This window comes from Pteropus medius, unplaced genomic scaffold (assembly GCF_902729225.1).
Source record: "Pteropus medius unplaced genomic scaffold, Ma_sr-lr_union100, whole genome shotgun sequence".
NCBI classification, from domain to species: domain Eukaryota; kingdom Metazoa; phylum Chordata; class Mammalia; order Chiroptera; family Pteropodidae; genus Pteropus; species Pteropus medius.
In genome coordinates this window covers 1424103-1438680 of record NW_024356333.1, presented here as the reverse complement: position 1 = coordinate 1438680, position 14578 = coordinate 1424103, and the positions used below count along the sequence as shown (strand labels likewise).

The following is a 14578-nucleotide window of genomic DNA, read 5'->3' as shown; positions in this document are numbered from 1 at the left end:
CTAGTCCCGCTGCCGAGTCGATGACACCGTGAGGGGCAGCAGGGTTACTAGGACAAGCAGTGCCACCGAGGCACAGGTGTCTTAGGAAGTCGGGGGTCAGCCTGCGGGCCGGGGTCTCCGTGCTTGAGACGGCAGAACCGCAGAAGTTCCCGGCTGAGAGGGGCCGAGGGGCCGCCGTGCGCAGAGGTGGGGCCACACTGGCACCTCCTGGCCCGGCTGGTTGTCCCCTGCCCCCGGCAGGACATGTGTGCCCTCTGCTTAGGCGCCGTCTCGCCAGCTGGGCCGGGAACTGCCCCGTCTGAAGCATCCAGGTTCCCCCACCTGTGTGGGGGGGGCCTTTGCCTTTCGCCTTCGTTGCCTTCTTATCTGCTCCTTCTGCTCTCTGCTGCCCTCGCCGGGCGCTGCACTCTGTCCCCTCTGCTTGTCCCCAGGCCCCGGATAGTTGAGGAAGCCCAGGGCGAGGGGAGTGGCGGCAGCGGGGTCGGGCAGGGTGCGGTGTTGGCTTGGGTGCAGGAAGGGCGGGCAAAGACCGGGGGAGAGCTGCTTTTCCACTACTTGGCAGACTGCAGGGCCGAGGCGGCGGGCTTTGCTGGATCGTCAGAGTCACCCAGGCAGTGTCGGAGCTGAGCCTTGGGCCCATGACTTTGACTCTTAAGCATTATCCAGATTTTTCCGCACATTCCAAGAGCACCTCCCCTCGGGGCTGGCTGAGAAAGTCTCTGGAGAGTTCGCATCGGGGCAGGCGTCACCCAGACTTACTGTTGCATGAGGAGGTGGGCCGGGCCGGGTGTCTGAGCTCCCCGGAGCCCCTCCAGCACCACGCTTGTCAGACCATGTGTAGCTTAGTGTGTCTGAGGGCCTGGGACAGCAGCACAGTGGCCGAGGCTCCTGGCCTCACAAGGTGAGCCTCAGAGGCAGGTGGTTCTGCTGGCCGGCGTGCCAGGCCCCAGCCGGGCCGGCCCTTGGTCTGCTGGCTGCAGGACGCTATGAAGAGCTTCAGTGAGCAACTCTAGAGAGCCCAGGCTCCCCGTCTGTCACCTCGTCACCAGCTGCCCTTTGGCTTCAGGGTCAAAATGCATGTCCTCGCCCCACACGGGGCACCAGGAGGAACCGGCACGTGCAGGTGGCGCATCACGCCCTGTAGGGGCTGCTTCTCGCTCAGAAGCCACGAATCCGATTCAGAGCTGCGTGGGGATGCACGTGAAGGCCGAGCCGAGGGTGGCTGCGGGCCACCGCGCCCACGCGGCCCGAGTTTGCCCCTGGCGGAGGCCGCCTCGCTCCCACCACCCCTGGGGCTTCTTGGTTCCCTCCCGCGATGGGCCACTGCACTCGTGCCTCTGGCTTCCGGCTCCTGTCTCCCCTTTGCCGTGTTTTCCTACCTGAGCAAGCCTGGTGGCCAGCGGCGAGCAGGCACCCGGCCTCCCTGCGAGCCGCCCTAGAGGGGCGCCCCGCACAGGGAGGACCCTGGGGAGCCCCAGCGGCACGCACAGAGCTCTTGGCGCAGCCCCTCCTGGGGACCACTCTTGTCTGAGACCCGAGGGCAGCAGTGCCGGTGACTCACCTGCACGTGGAGGCCGCTCGGGCTGCAGGGCCGGGCCGGCGGGCAGGCCACGCGCTGATCCTCGCCTGGCCCAAGAGAGCCCGCCACAGCCACCCCCATTTTGCAGCCAGCGGAGCCATTCACACAATCACCTTCTGTTAATTCTATCTGCAACATCAATTAAATTGTTTGTAGAAACTAATTGAATGTGGCTTAATCACACATCTTAATAGCTTTCCACGCTCTGAACTCGTTGTTAATTCCAGTAATAAAACGAGATGAGAACGCTGGCTGGGTAATTAGCGAGGAGGCTGGGGAAGAAATTGCTGTTTGATGGTGGGTAATAAAGGCAGCCGCGGTGACCGCTCTCCTGAAGCCGCCACCACTGCCAACGCCGAGCTCCCCGTTCTGCTGACGGAGGGAAATGCTGCCGCTCTGCGCCTGACGCTCCAGTCCCCACTGCTGCTCCTCAAGCTCCTTGTCTCTCTCCTTGGGGCCAGGCTCCTTGTCTCGGCTCGGCCCTGGAGCCGCTGTGGCACGGGACACCAAGCGGAGAGCGCCTGCCTGTCCGCGTGGCCAGAGACGGCGATGGGGCGGGTCCTCTCCCCTGCCGTCGCTGTCTGGCCTCTTGACCCTGAACAGAGTTCCTCCGCGTGGCTCTTATCGTTGGCGTAGGGCCAGCTTCCCGCGCCACGTCCCAGCCTGGGCCTCCCTGCTCTGTTGTGGGGCCTGAAAACTGGTGGAGCTGCTGTGACCTCCTTGTGAACTAGAGCAGCCTAAGCTCCTCCCCCAGGAGAGGGACTGCATCTGTGGCTTTGGCCCAGCCAGCTGTTGACAGTCGTCTGAAGCAGGCGATCCAAGATGGGGTTGTGTGTGCAGGACTCAGGACAAGTATGCAGGGACCCAGGATGGGTATGCCCAAGGACCCAGGACGAGTATACGCAGGGACCCAGGATGGGTATGCGCAGGGACTGGGGGCAAGTATATGCAGATGCCGAGTCAGTGGGATGTCGGGGCTTGCAGTCGGGAGGGCTGAGGTAGTGAAGTCACATACTGGATGCTGGGCTGAAAGCAGGCAGGACCAGAGTGCCACCGGTGACTGGGCGAGGCGGGCCCAGTTTGCTGGAGAAGGGACAGTGGGCACCGGGAGAGCGGGAAACAGGTCGCTGGGTGTCTTTCCTTCCCAGCCACCGTGGTGAGGCTCAGGGCTGGGGACAGGCCCAGCAGGGCTCCGTAGGGTAGGGGTGTTCCCGGGGGCAGAGACTGTGTGCTCAGTGATCTTGGTGACACTGCTCTGCGGTTCTGACCCACGAAGCAGACACCCTCACAGGAGGGTGTGCCTGAGGCCAGGCACCCAGTGCCGCCTGTCACAGGACTGGGTGGTGGCAGGAGGGCGTGGACACAGCCTGGGCTGCAGGGAAGGGGCGTCCTCCTTGGACACACTCTTTGGGGGCTGCTCCTCCCCTGGCTGGGTGACGAGAAGCCTGACGCCCCAAAGCGGGTAAGGTAGGAAGCCTCCGAGGACACGGAGCCTGCATGTGAGACCACACCATGTCACTCAGGGGTGCTCTCCGGATGTAAAATGTCCCAGAGGAGTCTAGTCCGTGGGATTCTGTGCCAAGTGTCCTCGCTACCACCACTGTCTTCTGCCCTGGGGGACTCCCGGGCGGGGCGGGGCGGGGTGGGGTGGGGTGCCCAAGCTGAGGCAGCAGCAGCGAGAACGGTGGGGTCAAAGCACTGAGCGGCTCCTGCTCTGGGTCCCCCACTGCTCCACCTCCGGGCCCTGCGGGTACTGACTAGCAACGGGGTGGGAGGAAGTCGGCCTGCGGCGCGCAGCCTTGCGAGTCGGAAAAGCCAGGCTTGATGAGCGTGATCTCTGTCAGCCTCGGTTTCTCCACCTGGAGAGTGGGCATAGTGACTCCCCGCTTCCGGGTGGCGTGGAGACTGAGGTCACGTCAACTAGAGACACGGCTGCAGTGCAGGGACCACCGGGCACCCGGACAGGCAGGGGGTGGGCCGGTGATCATGGTCACTGTCACTACGGGAGAGCAGATACTCCCTGGTGTCTGCAAAGCCGGGGCCTGTCTCATAATCCCCGACAGCAAGAAGGATGGGGGGCGCCCCTGTCACTGCCCGGCAGACGCTGCCAGGTGGTGTTCTAAGGGCCGGAGGCTGTTCCAGGCCATGAACATTCTCGATGCCCCACGTGGCAGCGGGAGCTTCTGAAAACAGGGCCGCGGAGCTCCGTGCAGCCGCCCAGAGCCCGGGAGCCCCGTCGTCCGCATCCCGTGGAGTCTGTCAGTTCCTCTCCTCGGCCACATGGGCCTCTCTCCCTGAATTCCGTCTTGGTCCAGTACTCGGCCTCCTTCGTGTTGCCTCCTGAGCCATCTTCCCCAAAGGAGGCCCGAGCCTCAGCTCTCGGCCCCAGACCCTTCTCTCCTCTGACAACTCTGAGTCCCCGGAGCCGCATGTGACTCGGAGCCCGTACGTCTGGGCGTGATCCAGACTCGGGGAGGTTCTCTGGGCCTCGCAGTCCTGCTCTGTGAACTTGAGCTCGCCCTCCTTACACCACCCCCGGCAGCATAGCGGGGAGAGGGCCAGTGCCAGAAACAAGTGCTGCCCGGGAGTGACCTGTCCTAACGAATCCGTCTGTCCTTAGGACTACATGCAGAACGTCCACGGCAAGGAGATCGATCTGCTGCGGACGACAGTGAAGGTGCCAGGCAAGCGCCTGCCCCGCGCCACGCCCACCACAGCCCCGGGCACCAGCCCCCGGGCCAACGGGCTGGCCTTGGAGCGGAGTAACACCCAGCTGGGTGGGGGCACAGGTGAGGTGGCTGCCGCGGCGGGGGGCACGTGGAGAGCTCTGCCTCTTTGGAAGAGTGGGGAGCGCTGCTCTGGGGCCCAGGGAGGTGGGAAGGGGCTTCGTCGCTGGGCCGGTCCTAAGGGCTGCAGACGCGCTCGCCAGCGGCTTCCTGCTGCACGAGCGGCTCAGCCGCACGCATTTGCCAAAATGCCGCCCTGGCGGAGTTACAGGGCCAGCCCGGCACGGGGTCTGGAGAGCAGAACGGGGCCAGAGGGCCTCGTGCTGACAATGGCATCGGTGGTCCTGGGCCCACCTGGAGCCAGGAAAGTGACGGTGGGGACAGGACCCTTGACGTGCATGGTCAGCCTCTCAGCCAGCTTGCCATGTGGGAAGGGAGGGGGCTGGAAGCGGGCAGAGCTGCCTGGGGTCCACCTGGCAGACGCCCTCAGTCTGCAGTGAGCAGTGGGGTCTCTGCTCGGAGAGGACCGAGTTTAGGGAGACGCGGGAGGCCCCGCCGATGTGGTCGTGTGCCCAGCATCTGGGAGGAGGAGCTGGAACCCGAGAGAGTGAGCTTGAGGTGGGCAGCTCTTCAGCCAGTTCTTACCTCCCAGGTGGGACTGTGGGTTCGAGTGACAGGCGCTGTGCTCCCTCCTGGCCCCGGCTCTGGCCTCTCCAGCTTCTCAGCCACATATTTCTTCGGAGGCTGTTCCTCCTGTGCCCAGTCCCCTTGGCTTCTGGACCCTTGTTCCCAAGACCTCAGGACCCCTGATGTCATCCTCAGTAATTGGATCGTGTTTTTCTCTGGCCCAGAAACGGCTGCTCAGGACACCGTTGTCCCCTCCTAGGGGCTGCCACTATGTCCCCGCCCCGGCGGTTAGCGCTCAGCAGCAGAGGTGTGCCACTGTCCCTAGAGGGCGTGGAGATGCAGCGGTGCTTCTGCTGGACATTCAGGGGACAGGGCTGGGGCACTGAGTCCCTGGAGTGGATGGGACAGACCTGCACGGAGAAGCTCAGGGCTGAGGAAGGTGGGCGGCGACAGCCTCCTGCGTGTGCTCCTGTTTGAGAAGGGGGCCCCGTGCCCTCGGCAGTGGCCCTGGGGCGTGTGTTGGGCGGGGGGCACTGGCAGAGGCAGGGGACACTGACACCCGCAGAGTGGCATGTACAGGAGATGTGCGCGCGTCAGGGCCTGTTCCCCAGCTCTGTGGAGTTGAGATCGTCGCCCCATTTTATGGATGAGGAACGAGGGCCGAGAGGGTTACTGACTTGTCTGCAAAACCCCACAGCAAGTGGTCGAGCTGCGGTTTCAACCTAAGTGTGCCTGCCTCGAAAAGCTGTGTCCTGTCCCCTCAGCCACCCTGGGCTCAGGAAGAAGGCCTGAGGGAGAGCTGTGTGGACGAAGGGAGCCGAGGCAAGAAAGACTGGCACCCATCAGGGAGGGGTGCCCACAGCCTCCTGGGGGCGCGCTGGGGAGCGGCCTGGCTCCATGGCGAAGGTGGGGGCCATGCGCAGACCCCAGTGCTCTGGGACAGTGCTGGCATGCAGTGCAGGGGGCTGGGGACCAGCCAAGGCCCCAAGGGCTCCCCAGAGCTGCTCGCAGACAGCAAGTGGTGGCCTCTAGCCTGGTGGGGGTTCCTCACCTCGTCCTGGAGGAGGAGGACGTGTAAGTGCCCTACGGGGAAAGCTGGGCTCGGACCCCAAAGGGAAGGAAACTAAGACACGTCCAGTCACGTTCCCGGGCCCTGACGGCCTTCGCCTGGGAGCAGACGCAGCACGCTCACCCCAGACCGTCGCCGCCACAACACATGGACGGGCGTTTACCGAAGCCCAGTCCGCTCCGCACACGCCGACACCGACCTCGTGCACACTCACACATGTCTCCTGCTCACCGGGCGATGTTAACATCTCATTATCTTTGTTACTGTAATTACATTATCCGCTGCTTTATGCAGAATTATCCTCCGAGGACTAATTGATGGCTCCATGTTTAATTCATTAATCATTAGCATCAAATTCGACAATTACAGTGCACACTGATTGTGGGGTTGCAGGCGTAATGAGGGGAGAATTAACAAAGAAAAGGGAGAGCACTTTTCCTCCCTTGGGGTTTGGGTTGGGGGGCTTGGGGAGGAAGTCGGGCCTGTGATCTCGGGTCGGCAGGGATGAGGGGGAGTGAGACCTGGAAGCAGGAGCTGGGGAGAGGCTTAGTATGCCTGAGAGGTTGGGGGCTGACTTGCTCCCATGGAAGGTTTCCCGACCCCCCGGAAAGGTTATGTTTGCAGGGACCTGTGGGGCCGGAGCGGGGAGGAGGCGGCAGCTCGTTGCCTTCGGGCGGCTGGACCAGCATAGACTGGCTGTAGGCTCAGCGCCACACGCATGTTAATAAGCACCTACTGTGTGCCTGGTCCTGCCTTGGGTGTTAGACAAATACAAGAGAAACACACTGCCCTGCACCTGTCCGTGTCGTCTTGTCCCCAGAGCATTGGGGATGTCTGGCCTGTTCCTTTAGGTCCTGGTGTCTTCAGCTCACAGCTTCCCATCTCTAGGCTTCCAAAAACTCAACCCGCCTGTCTGCAGGGCTTGTCTGAGGCCTTGCGTGCCGCTTGCTCTGTCCGGCTCGCTGGCCATCTCTGCCTCCTCACTAACCTCCAACACCCGGCCAGGTCCTCCGCTTTGCGTGCCGACACCGCAGTAGGGCCCAGCCCTCCCCAGACCTCCCACAGCCACTGCCGTCTGGCCTCGGCCTCCCCGTCTTGGGGGGACTAAGGTGAGAGCGTGGCCCGTGGCCGGACCCACGATGTCTCCACAAGTGACCTGGGCGGAGGCAGGAGGGTTGGAGGGTTCAGGGGTGCCCGTGGCCCCGCCGCCCGGCCTGGGCACTCCTGGAGCCTTCGGTTCCCCTCGGCTCCGCCACTCTTTCCTGATGAGAAACGAAGATTAATTTTCTCCAGCCCAACAGGGTAATTACTAATACTAATTAGACGTAATTACTTGAATTTGATACACTTATTTCCCGTCAGAATGGCAGCAGAGCCGAGGCAGAGCAAGTGGCATATGTGGACTAGAATACAGGGTCCAGACCTCTGATCAGGAGGGGAAGCGGGCTGAGGACACTGGCTGGAGGCGGGGCCCTGCTGTGTGTGTGTGTGTGGGGGGTAGTACTACTCCCCACCCCACACGTCCGGCTCCTGGATGCCAGGCGGGGGACAGAGGTGTGCACCTTTGCGCTCACGGAGAGGAGGGACGTGCAGTGGCACCGGCTGCCCCCTGAGGCGCGCAGGGCGAGTGCGAGGCCCCTGGTCCTCCAGCCAGCCTGGCCCTGGCCCTGTGGCCCAGCACCCCCTCATTTCTGGGCAGCCTCCTGTCGTGATTTCTCAAGCTCCGCCCGCAGCCCTATTTTCAGGAAAGCCTCTGCATACCCTACCCCAGCCTTCCCCGCAGTCTGACCCTTCCCCCCTCCCGTGCCCCCCACTCCGGCCAGCAACCCAGCCTGGGCTGGCCAGCGCTCCTGCTCCGTCTCCAGTGCCGACCAGTGGAGTGAGGCCTCTGCCCTGTCCCCAGGTATGCAGGACCCCATGAAGGGACAGAGGACGGCAGCCATGCGGCATTTGCGGCCGAGGCGCTGTGATGGCATGGTGCCCAGGCCCAGGGGAGGGGCCCAGTGGAGCCCCCTGGGAAAGGAGCAGAGGCTCTCAGCCTCCCCAGCCTCCCCGTGTGCTCCCTGCCCACCTCTCCCTTGGCTCTCCCAGGCCCTTGCCCGTGGCTGACGCCAGAGACTCTCCCTCTGCAGCTTCTCCGCCCGCCCGCCGCTGTCCCCAGGCGGCGCTGGTGGCTGCTCCGACATCCCCATCAGCCCCCTGCGCAGCCAGCTCATCAGCCTCGCCGCGGGGGGGTGCAGGGGAGCGGGGCTGAGGAGGGAGGTCGGAGGCCGGGGGCTTTAACCACGTGCTGAGGGCGGCACCTTGCCTGCAGGGGTGGGGGAGGGTCCCCTGCACACGGGACCCACGGCGTAGTCCGGAAAGGGGGTGTTCCTGCCTGCCACCCAGGGACAGGCTGAGGCCCACCTGTCTCGGAGGCTGAAAACTACCTTCTCTCTCCCACGCCACCCCCTTCCCTTGGCCCGTCTTCATTTTCTTACCCCTTTGTCCGTATTTGGACCTTGTTCGCATCTCAACTCTTCCCTCTCATCCCTTCCTCCTGTGTCTAGCGAGAACCTGCACACACGCCCACGCCGAGCACCTACACACGCTTCACGCCGGTATAATCGCACACACTCTACTTCTGCTGCTTTTAGCAATTACACACACACCCACGCCGAAAAGCACTTACACACACGCTTCACGCCCCAGCAGCACCCCACCACACACACACCGAAAGCACTACACACACGCCTTCACACCGAAAGCACCTGCACACGCCTTCACACCGAAAGCACCTGCAGACACGCTTCACGCCGAAAAGTACCTAATAATACCACGCTTCACGCCGAAAGTAATTTACACACACGCCACGCCGAGCACCTACACACGCTTCACACACTGAAAGCACCATACACGCTCTACACCGGAAAAGTATTCCTGCACACGCCCACGCCAGCCGAAAGCACCTACACACACACGCTTCACGCCGAAATACCTACATTGAGCCACGCTTCACGCCGAAGCACCTGCACATTACACGTCACGCCACGCCGAGCACCTGCACACACGCCACACGCCGAAAGCACCTTGCACACACGCCTACTGAAGCACCTACATTATACTTCACGCCAAGCACCTACACACGCCCACGCAGGCCGCCTGCCCCGCTCCTTTCTCCCGACCCTCCTGTCGCACATCCCGTCAGTGGCCTGAGGCTGAAAGGGAAATGGGAGCAGCTCTGTCTCTCCCTAAGTGAGGGTGTGAGACAGAGGAGACCCCAGGGTCCCAGGGGGTGGGCTGTGGGCACCCCAGACCTCGTATGGCTCCCCGCGGGCTGGGAGGAGCGCCAGGCCTGAGGCGCAGGAACTGGGCTGCCCGATTTGCCTCCCAAAGCCCTTTCCCAGGCGTTCCTGGCCCACCGCACCCCTAGACGGCTGTCCCCCATCAGCACCGGGCGCTGGGCCCTCCCAGCACAGGGAATCCACCCGGCTCCTGACCCAGGTCCAAGCCCCCTGGGGACAGCGAGTGTGCAGGGCCCGGGACGGGGAGCTAGGGCCCTTCCTGGGCCGCCGTCCCCAGGGCCTGGCCGGCCTTGGTGCGGCCCCTCTGTTGAGTCTGGAAGGTGGAAGGCAGGGAGGGAGGGAGCGTGTCTGCCTCTAATGAAGTTTGACATTTAGTGGTGAGCGCCGGGCGGGGTGTGGGAGACGGAGCTTGATTAGTGCGCTCTAATTGACAGTAATTAGGCAGCTCCCTGATTGTTTCTAATTCTGCTATTAATTGTGAGGAGCGGGGAGTGTGATTGAGGATAAATTTGGTGCGGAGCTGCTGGGGCTTCAGCTCCCTGTGAGTTCCCCGGGCCGCCTTCCACCCCTCCAGGCTGCAGAGCCAACGTCTCCTCCTCGCCTTTATCCTGCTCTGCCCGACTCCTGCACCCGCTGCCCCCCACCTCCTCCTCCACCGGGGCTGAGGCCACCGGCTGGGCAGGCCGCTCCGGCTCCCGGGGACAGAGGGTGTAAGGCTGGCTCTCCCGGGTGGCCCAGCCTACTTCAGGGTGCAGCCCCCGGGCCTAGGCAGGACTTGCGCGCTGCCCCCCGCCCTTCCGCCCACACTTCTCCAACTCTCCCCTCCCCAGCCAGTGGCCCGGCTGAGGTGCTCAGTTCCAGCCCCAAGCTGGAGCCTCCCCCATCTCCCCACTCCAACCGGAAGAAGCACCGGAGGAAAAAGAGCACCGGGACCCCCCGACCAGATGGCCCCAGCAGTGCTGCCGAAGGTTAGGGGGCCCAGGAGGTGGGCAGTGGGACTTGGGATTAGTGCCCCAGAAGTAACACTTTTTTTCTGTACTAGATTAAGCACTTTCTAATAATTCCCAGTAAAAGTAGTTCCACAACTTTGTTATGCGATCCAGACCGAGTATCTCAGGAAAGCTTTCTCCTGCCTGACTTAAACCCTTCCTGTTAAAACGTGAGCCGCTTTTACTGCAGAAGGTAAAGGCTCTCCCGAGACTCGGGGGAAGGTGACACCTGTTTTCTGTTCTCTTGTATCACCCATGGAGTTTAACAAGTGCCGGGCACATACTAGGTGCTTAATACGTGTGCGCCGACGGGCCGAGTCCTCTTCGTCGTCCGCAGGCTGCGGGATTCCAGCTCCTCGTTTTCGATAGGCCCTTGTGCATAAACCTTCATCCATCCTAGCGATGCTTGTCTGGTTATCTTGGAAGTTATCTTGGAAGTTTCTTCAGAACGTCCCTTTGTTCAGTGGTTGGAGTCTCCGCTCCCAAATAAGTGATTTATTGATGCCCAGTTTCTCGTGTCTGCTCTGATTGTCAGAGTTAGGGGTGTGGGCAGGTGAGCAGAGGCTACCTCTGTGGGAAAGAGCCGCCTTTCCCAGCCAACCTGTGATACGGTGATGCTTAGTGTTCTTGGCTTGGGGTCCACCTGTCCCAGGGAACTGAGCCCCAAGTCAAAGAGACGATGTACTTTGAGGGCTGAGTTGAAGGCAAGGCGAGGTGGAATGGTGGAGCCTGGGGAAAGGAAGGGGCCAGCTTTCTTCGTCCAGGAAGGCAGATCCGTTAGGGTGCCCTCAGAGAGGGGCTGTCAGCGCCGTAGAGGCAAGAGGCTGTCCTGGGCGCAGCGTGCAGCCCTGGCCTTTGCCTCTGGCTCCCCCTTGGGCCTCCCACAGGTACCTGAGCTGTCACTCCAGCCCCCACGACACGTGCACACTGCTCGTTAGGAACCGTTCACCTGTGGGGCGGTGACCATTGGGAATGAGATTCATGCGGCTGTCTGCTGGGGGCCTGGGGGAGCACAGCTTGGCCACATTGCTTGGGGTCACAGTGCAGCCCACATTGCTCATCACGGCAGATGTCCTCAGGTGCCTGTCTGCTGACACATCCTAGTTCGGGGAGAAAACCTTTCCTTTCCCCATCCACTTGCCCTTCCTGCCTGTCTGTGCCAGGGTGGTGGGGGAGGGGCGCGGCTCCCAGGAGCCCCGCACTGACGCCGTCAGGAATATTGGGTTTAATGAGCTGCAAAATGAGGCGGCTGCAGCTGACATGTACGGATGGTGCCCGCGCCCGCCTTCCCCCACACCCTTCCAGCACTGCCTCCGAGCACCCCGTCGCATCCTCCAGAAACTCAGCTCTTCTTTCTCCAGGAAGCGCCCCTCCCTGATCCCCAGACGCATCCCTGGCAGTGCCAGTGGCGCCAGAACCTCGCGCCCCCATCTTTTCCACCCGGGCTCCACAGGTGGTTAGGAGAGGCTGAGTGTCAGGACAGCGGGGGGTGAGCGGAGTCGTGGCAGTGGCGCGCGTGTCTGTGGGTGCGCACTTCCACAAGGCGCCCCCTGTGCTGGTGGTGAACGCTCCCGTCCCTCACAGAGGCAGAGGAGTCGTTTGAATTTGTGGTGGTGTCCCTCACCGGGCAGACGTGGCACTTCGAGGCTTCGACGGCGGAGGAGCGGGAGCTGTGGGTACAGAGCGTGCAGGCCCAGATCCTCGCCAGCCTGCAGGGCTGCCGCAGCGCCAAGGACAAGGTGGGCATGGAGGCCCGAGCGGGGTGGGACCCGAGGCGGCCTCATGTTGACCGGCTGCCCCGTCTCTCCCACCATGGCAGACTCGACTGGGGAACCAGAATACAGCGCTGGCCGTGCAGGCCGTCCGCACCGTTCGTGGCAACAGCTTCTGTATCGACTGTGACGCCCCCAGTAAGTGCGAGGGCCGGGCTGGCGGAGCCAGGGTTGGGGGTGACGGAGAAAGCCCAGCAAGAGGCTTCATCGTGCTTCTTCTCCTCGCTTAGATCCGGACTGGGCCAGCCTGAACCTGGGCGCCCTCATGTGCATCGAATGTTCGGGGACCCACCGCCATCTGGGGGCTCACCTGTCCCGGGTCCGTTCCCTTGACCTCGATGACTGGCCGCCTGAGCTGCTGGCTGTCATGACAGCGATGGGCAATGCCCTGGCCAACAGTGTCTGGGAGGGGGCCCTGGATGGCTACGCGAAGCCAGGGCCGGATGCCTGCAGGTAAATGCATGGGACCTCGAGGCTGGCCAGGCAGGGAGGGGACAGCAGCGCTCCTGCGTGGGGAAGGCTGGGGACGGTGCCGAGTGGCTGCCACAGTGTTGGAAGGGTTAAAACCGGCCTTCGCTCTGCTTGGCAGTTGGCCTCTTGGGGTTCCCCTCCCCCTCTGCCTGTCACTCAGGCGCCTCACAACAACAGGCCCTTTCTCAGTCCTTATCAGCGGGGTCAGGGGGCCCCGAGGAGGCGCATGCGCAGGGCCCTATCTGCCCGGTGGTGCGAAGGCCCGAGCTCGAGCTCTGTGATGGGGAGAATGGCTGGTAGATAGGTTAGCCGTGGGCCCCGGTGCAGGCTCCCGGCCGCTTTGTCCAGCAGGGCCAGATAAGCTGCCCCTGGAGCCCTGCGTGGAACCGGCCTGCCCTCCGCCCCCACGTCCCCGCTGCCCCAGGGGCTCCCGGCACCGTTCCTCTGGCCGTTTGCACACCCTTCGCGTCGCGCACTGCCTCTCTGTGCGCCCGCGGTTTCTTAGGCTTCTCTTTGCCCTGACTCTGTTTCCTCCTCGTTCCTCTTTGGGGTGTTTATGTCACTTCCTGACCACCCTCCCTGACCCTCCCTCGGCTCATGCCCCGATGGCCCTGTGGTTGCAGGGAGGAGAAGGAGCGCTGGATACGGGCCAAGTACGAGCAGAAGCTCTTCCTGGCGCCGCTGCCCAGCTCGGACGTGCCGCTGGGGCAGCAGCTGCTGCGGGCCGTGGTGGAGGACGACCTGCGGCTGCTGGTGATGCTCCTGGCACACGGGTCCAAGGAGGAGGTGAACGAGACCTACGGGGATGGGGACGGGCGGACGGCCCTGCACCTCTCCAGCGCCATGGCCAACGTGGTCTTCACGCAGCTGCTCATCTGGGTGAGTCGCGGGCTCCCGCCTCGCTGACTCCTGACCTGCCCCGATGTCCTTCGAAAGCCACCTCTCCTTTTTCTCCCCAAGAACCCGCCTTTCCGGCCGTGTCATGCCCATTATGAAAATGTGCTTGCTTTTGCAGTACGGGGTGGACGTGAGGAGCCGGGACGCCCGGGGCCTGACTCCCCTGGCCTATGCTCGCCGGGCCGGCAGCCAGGAGTGCGCAGACATCTTGATCCAGCACGGCTGCCCTGGGGAGGGCTGTGGCTTAGCACCCACCCCCAACAGAGAGCCCGCCAACGGCAGCAACGCCTCTGCTGAGCTGCACCGAAGCCCCAGCCTCCTGTAAGGCCCAGGCGGAGGGGCCGGCCGGACTCCGTAGCCTGGGGACCCTCCTCCCTAAAGGCACTGGGGCAGATGGACTGAGAAGCCGGGACAGGCAGAAAGCAAAGAGAGGAGAAGGTCAGAGAGGAGCAGAGCTCAGTGGCGGAGCCGATCAGAGGCGGCGTCTGGGACCTGGGCCGCAGCAGAGCGCGTGGCGTTGCGCCTCCTGTCCTGTGGTGCCGTTGAGAAGGGACAGGACCCTTTGGAGGTGCCTACGAGGAGAGGGGAGCAGGACCTCTCCCTCCTCTGGACTCCCGCCCTCTAGTGCCAGCCCCCTGCAAACCTTCACCCTGAGGTGGAGCCCGCGAGGGCCCAGGGTGGGGGCTGCTGGTGAGGCCAGAGGGCCATCTGCGAGTCCCGTGTAAATGTGTACATCGGAATATTTATGTTTGTGTACATACTGGTGTGCGTGTATGACGAGCCAATAAACCGGACTGTGTGTGCGGCCTGGTTTCCGCCTTCTCCATCTGCTTTGCACTAGGATCCCCTCCCCTCCGAGTCTGAGGCCCCGGCGTCTCCCCCAGACCCCTGTGCCTTTCGCCTCCTCTTGCCAGGGGTGGAGTCCAGTCTCAGCAGCACTGGCAGTGAACCCCGACGGGAAGATCCAGAGCTCTGGAAGCTGCTTCCCCGCTCATGCCCCTCCACCCCCCAGACCTTTCCAGCTAGTCTCCTTGCTTTCATCAGAGTTCTGTCCAGTAACCTCCCGCCATGCCTGGCCCTGGCCAGAGCTCACCCAAGGGGAGGGCGTCAGCATCGTCCCCTCCTGAGAGCCCGGGAAGCAGCCCACATGGCCGGGTGCACAGG

The 14578-nt window shown here is 63.3% G+C and overlaps 1 protein-coding gene across 3 annotated transcripts in view; it reads left to right on the top strand.

Annotated features, from left to right (window-relative positions):
* Window positions 1-14225, top strand: part of AGAP3 (ArfGAP with GTPase domain, ankyrin repeat and PH domain 3) — a 49834-nt gene extending 35609 nt beyond the window's left edge. The window contains exons 11-18 of one of the 3 annotated variants that reach the window (XM_039861262.1): window positions 4200-4371; window positions 7809-7904; window positions 10116-10253; window positions 11859-12013; window positions 12094-12184; window positions 12277-12499; window positions 13141-13396; window positions 13533-14225. In XM_039861262.1, the coding sequence (XP_039717196.1) occupies window positions 4200-4371; window positions 7809-7904; window positions 10116-10253; window positions 11859-12013; window positions 12094-12184; window positions 12277-12499; window positions 13141-13396; window positions 13533-13739 (1338 nt within the window). In that variant the 3' untranslated portion in view covers window positions 13740-14225. The remainder of the gene's footprint in view (window positions 1-4199; window positions 4372-7808; window positions 7905-10115; window positions 10254-11858; window positions 12014-12093; window positions 12185-12276; window positions 12500-13140; window positions 13397-13532) is intronic. The other 2 variants (XM_039861258.1, XM_039861259.1) reach the window with 2 other exon arrangements.
* The last annotated feature ends 353 nt before the right edge of the window (window positions 14226-14578 follow it).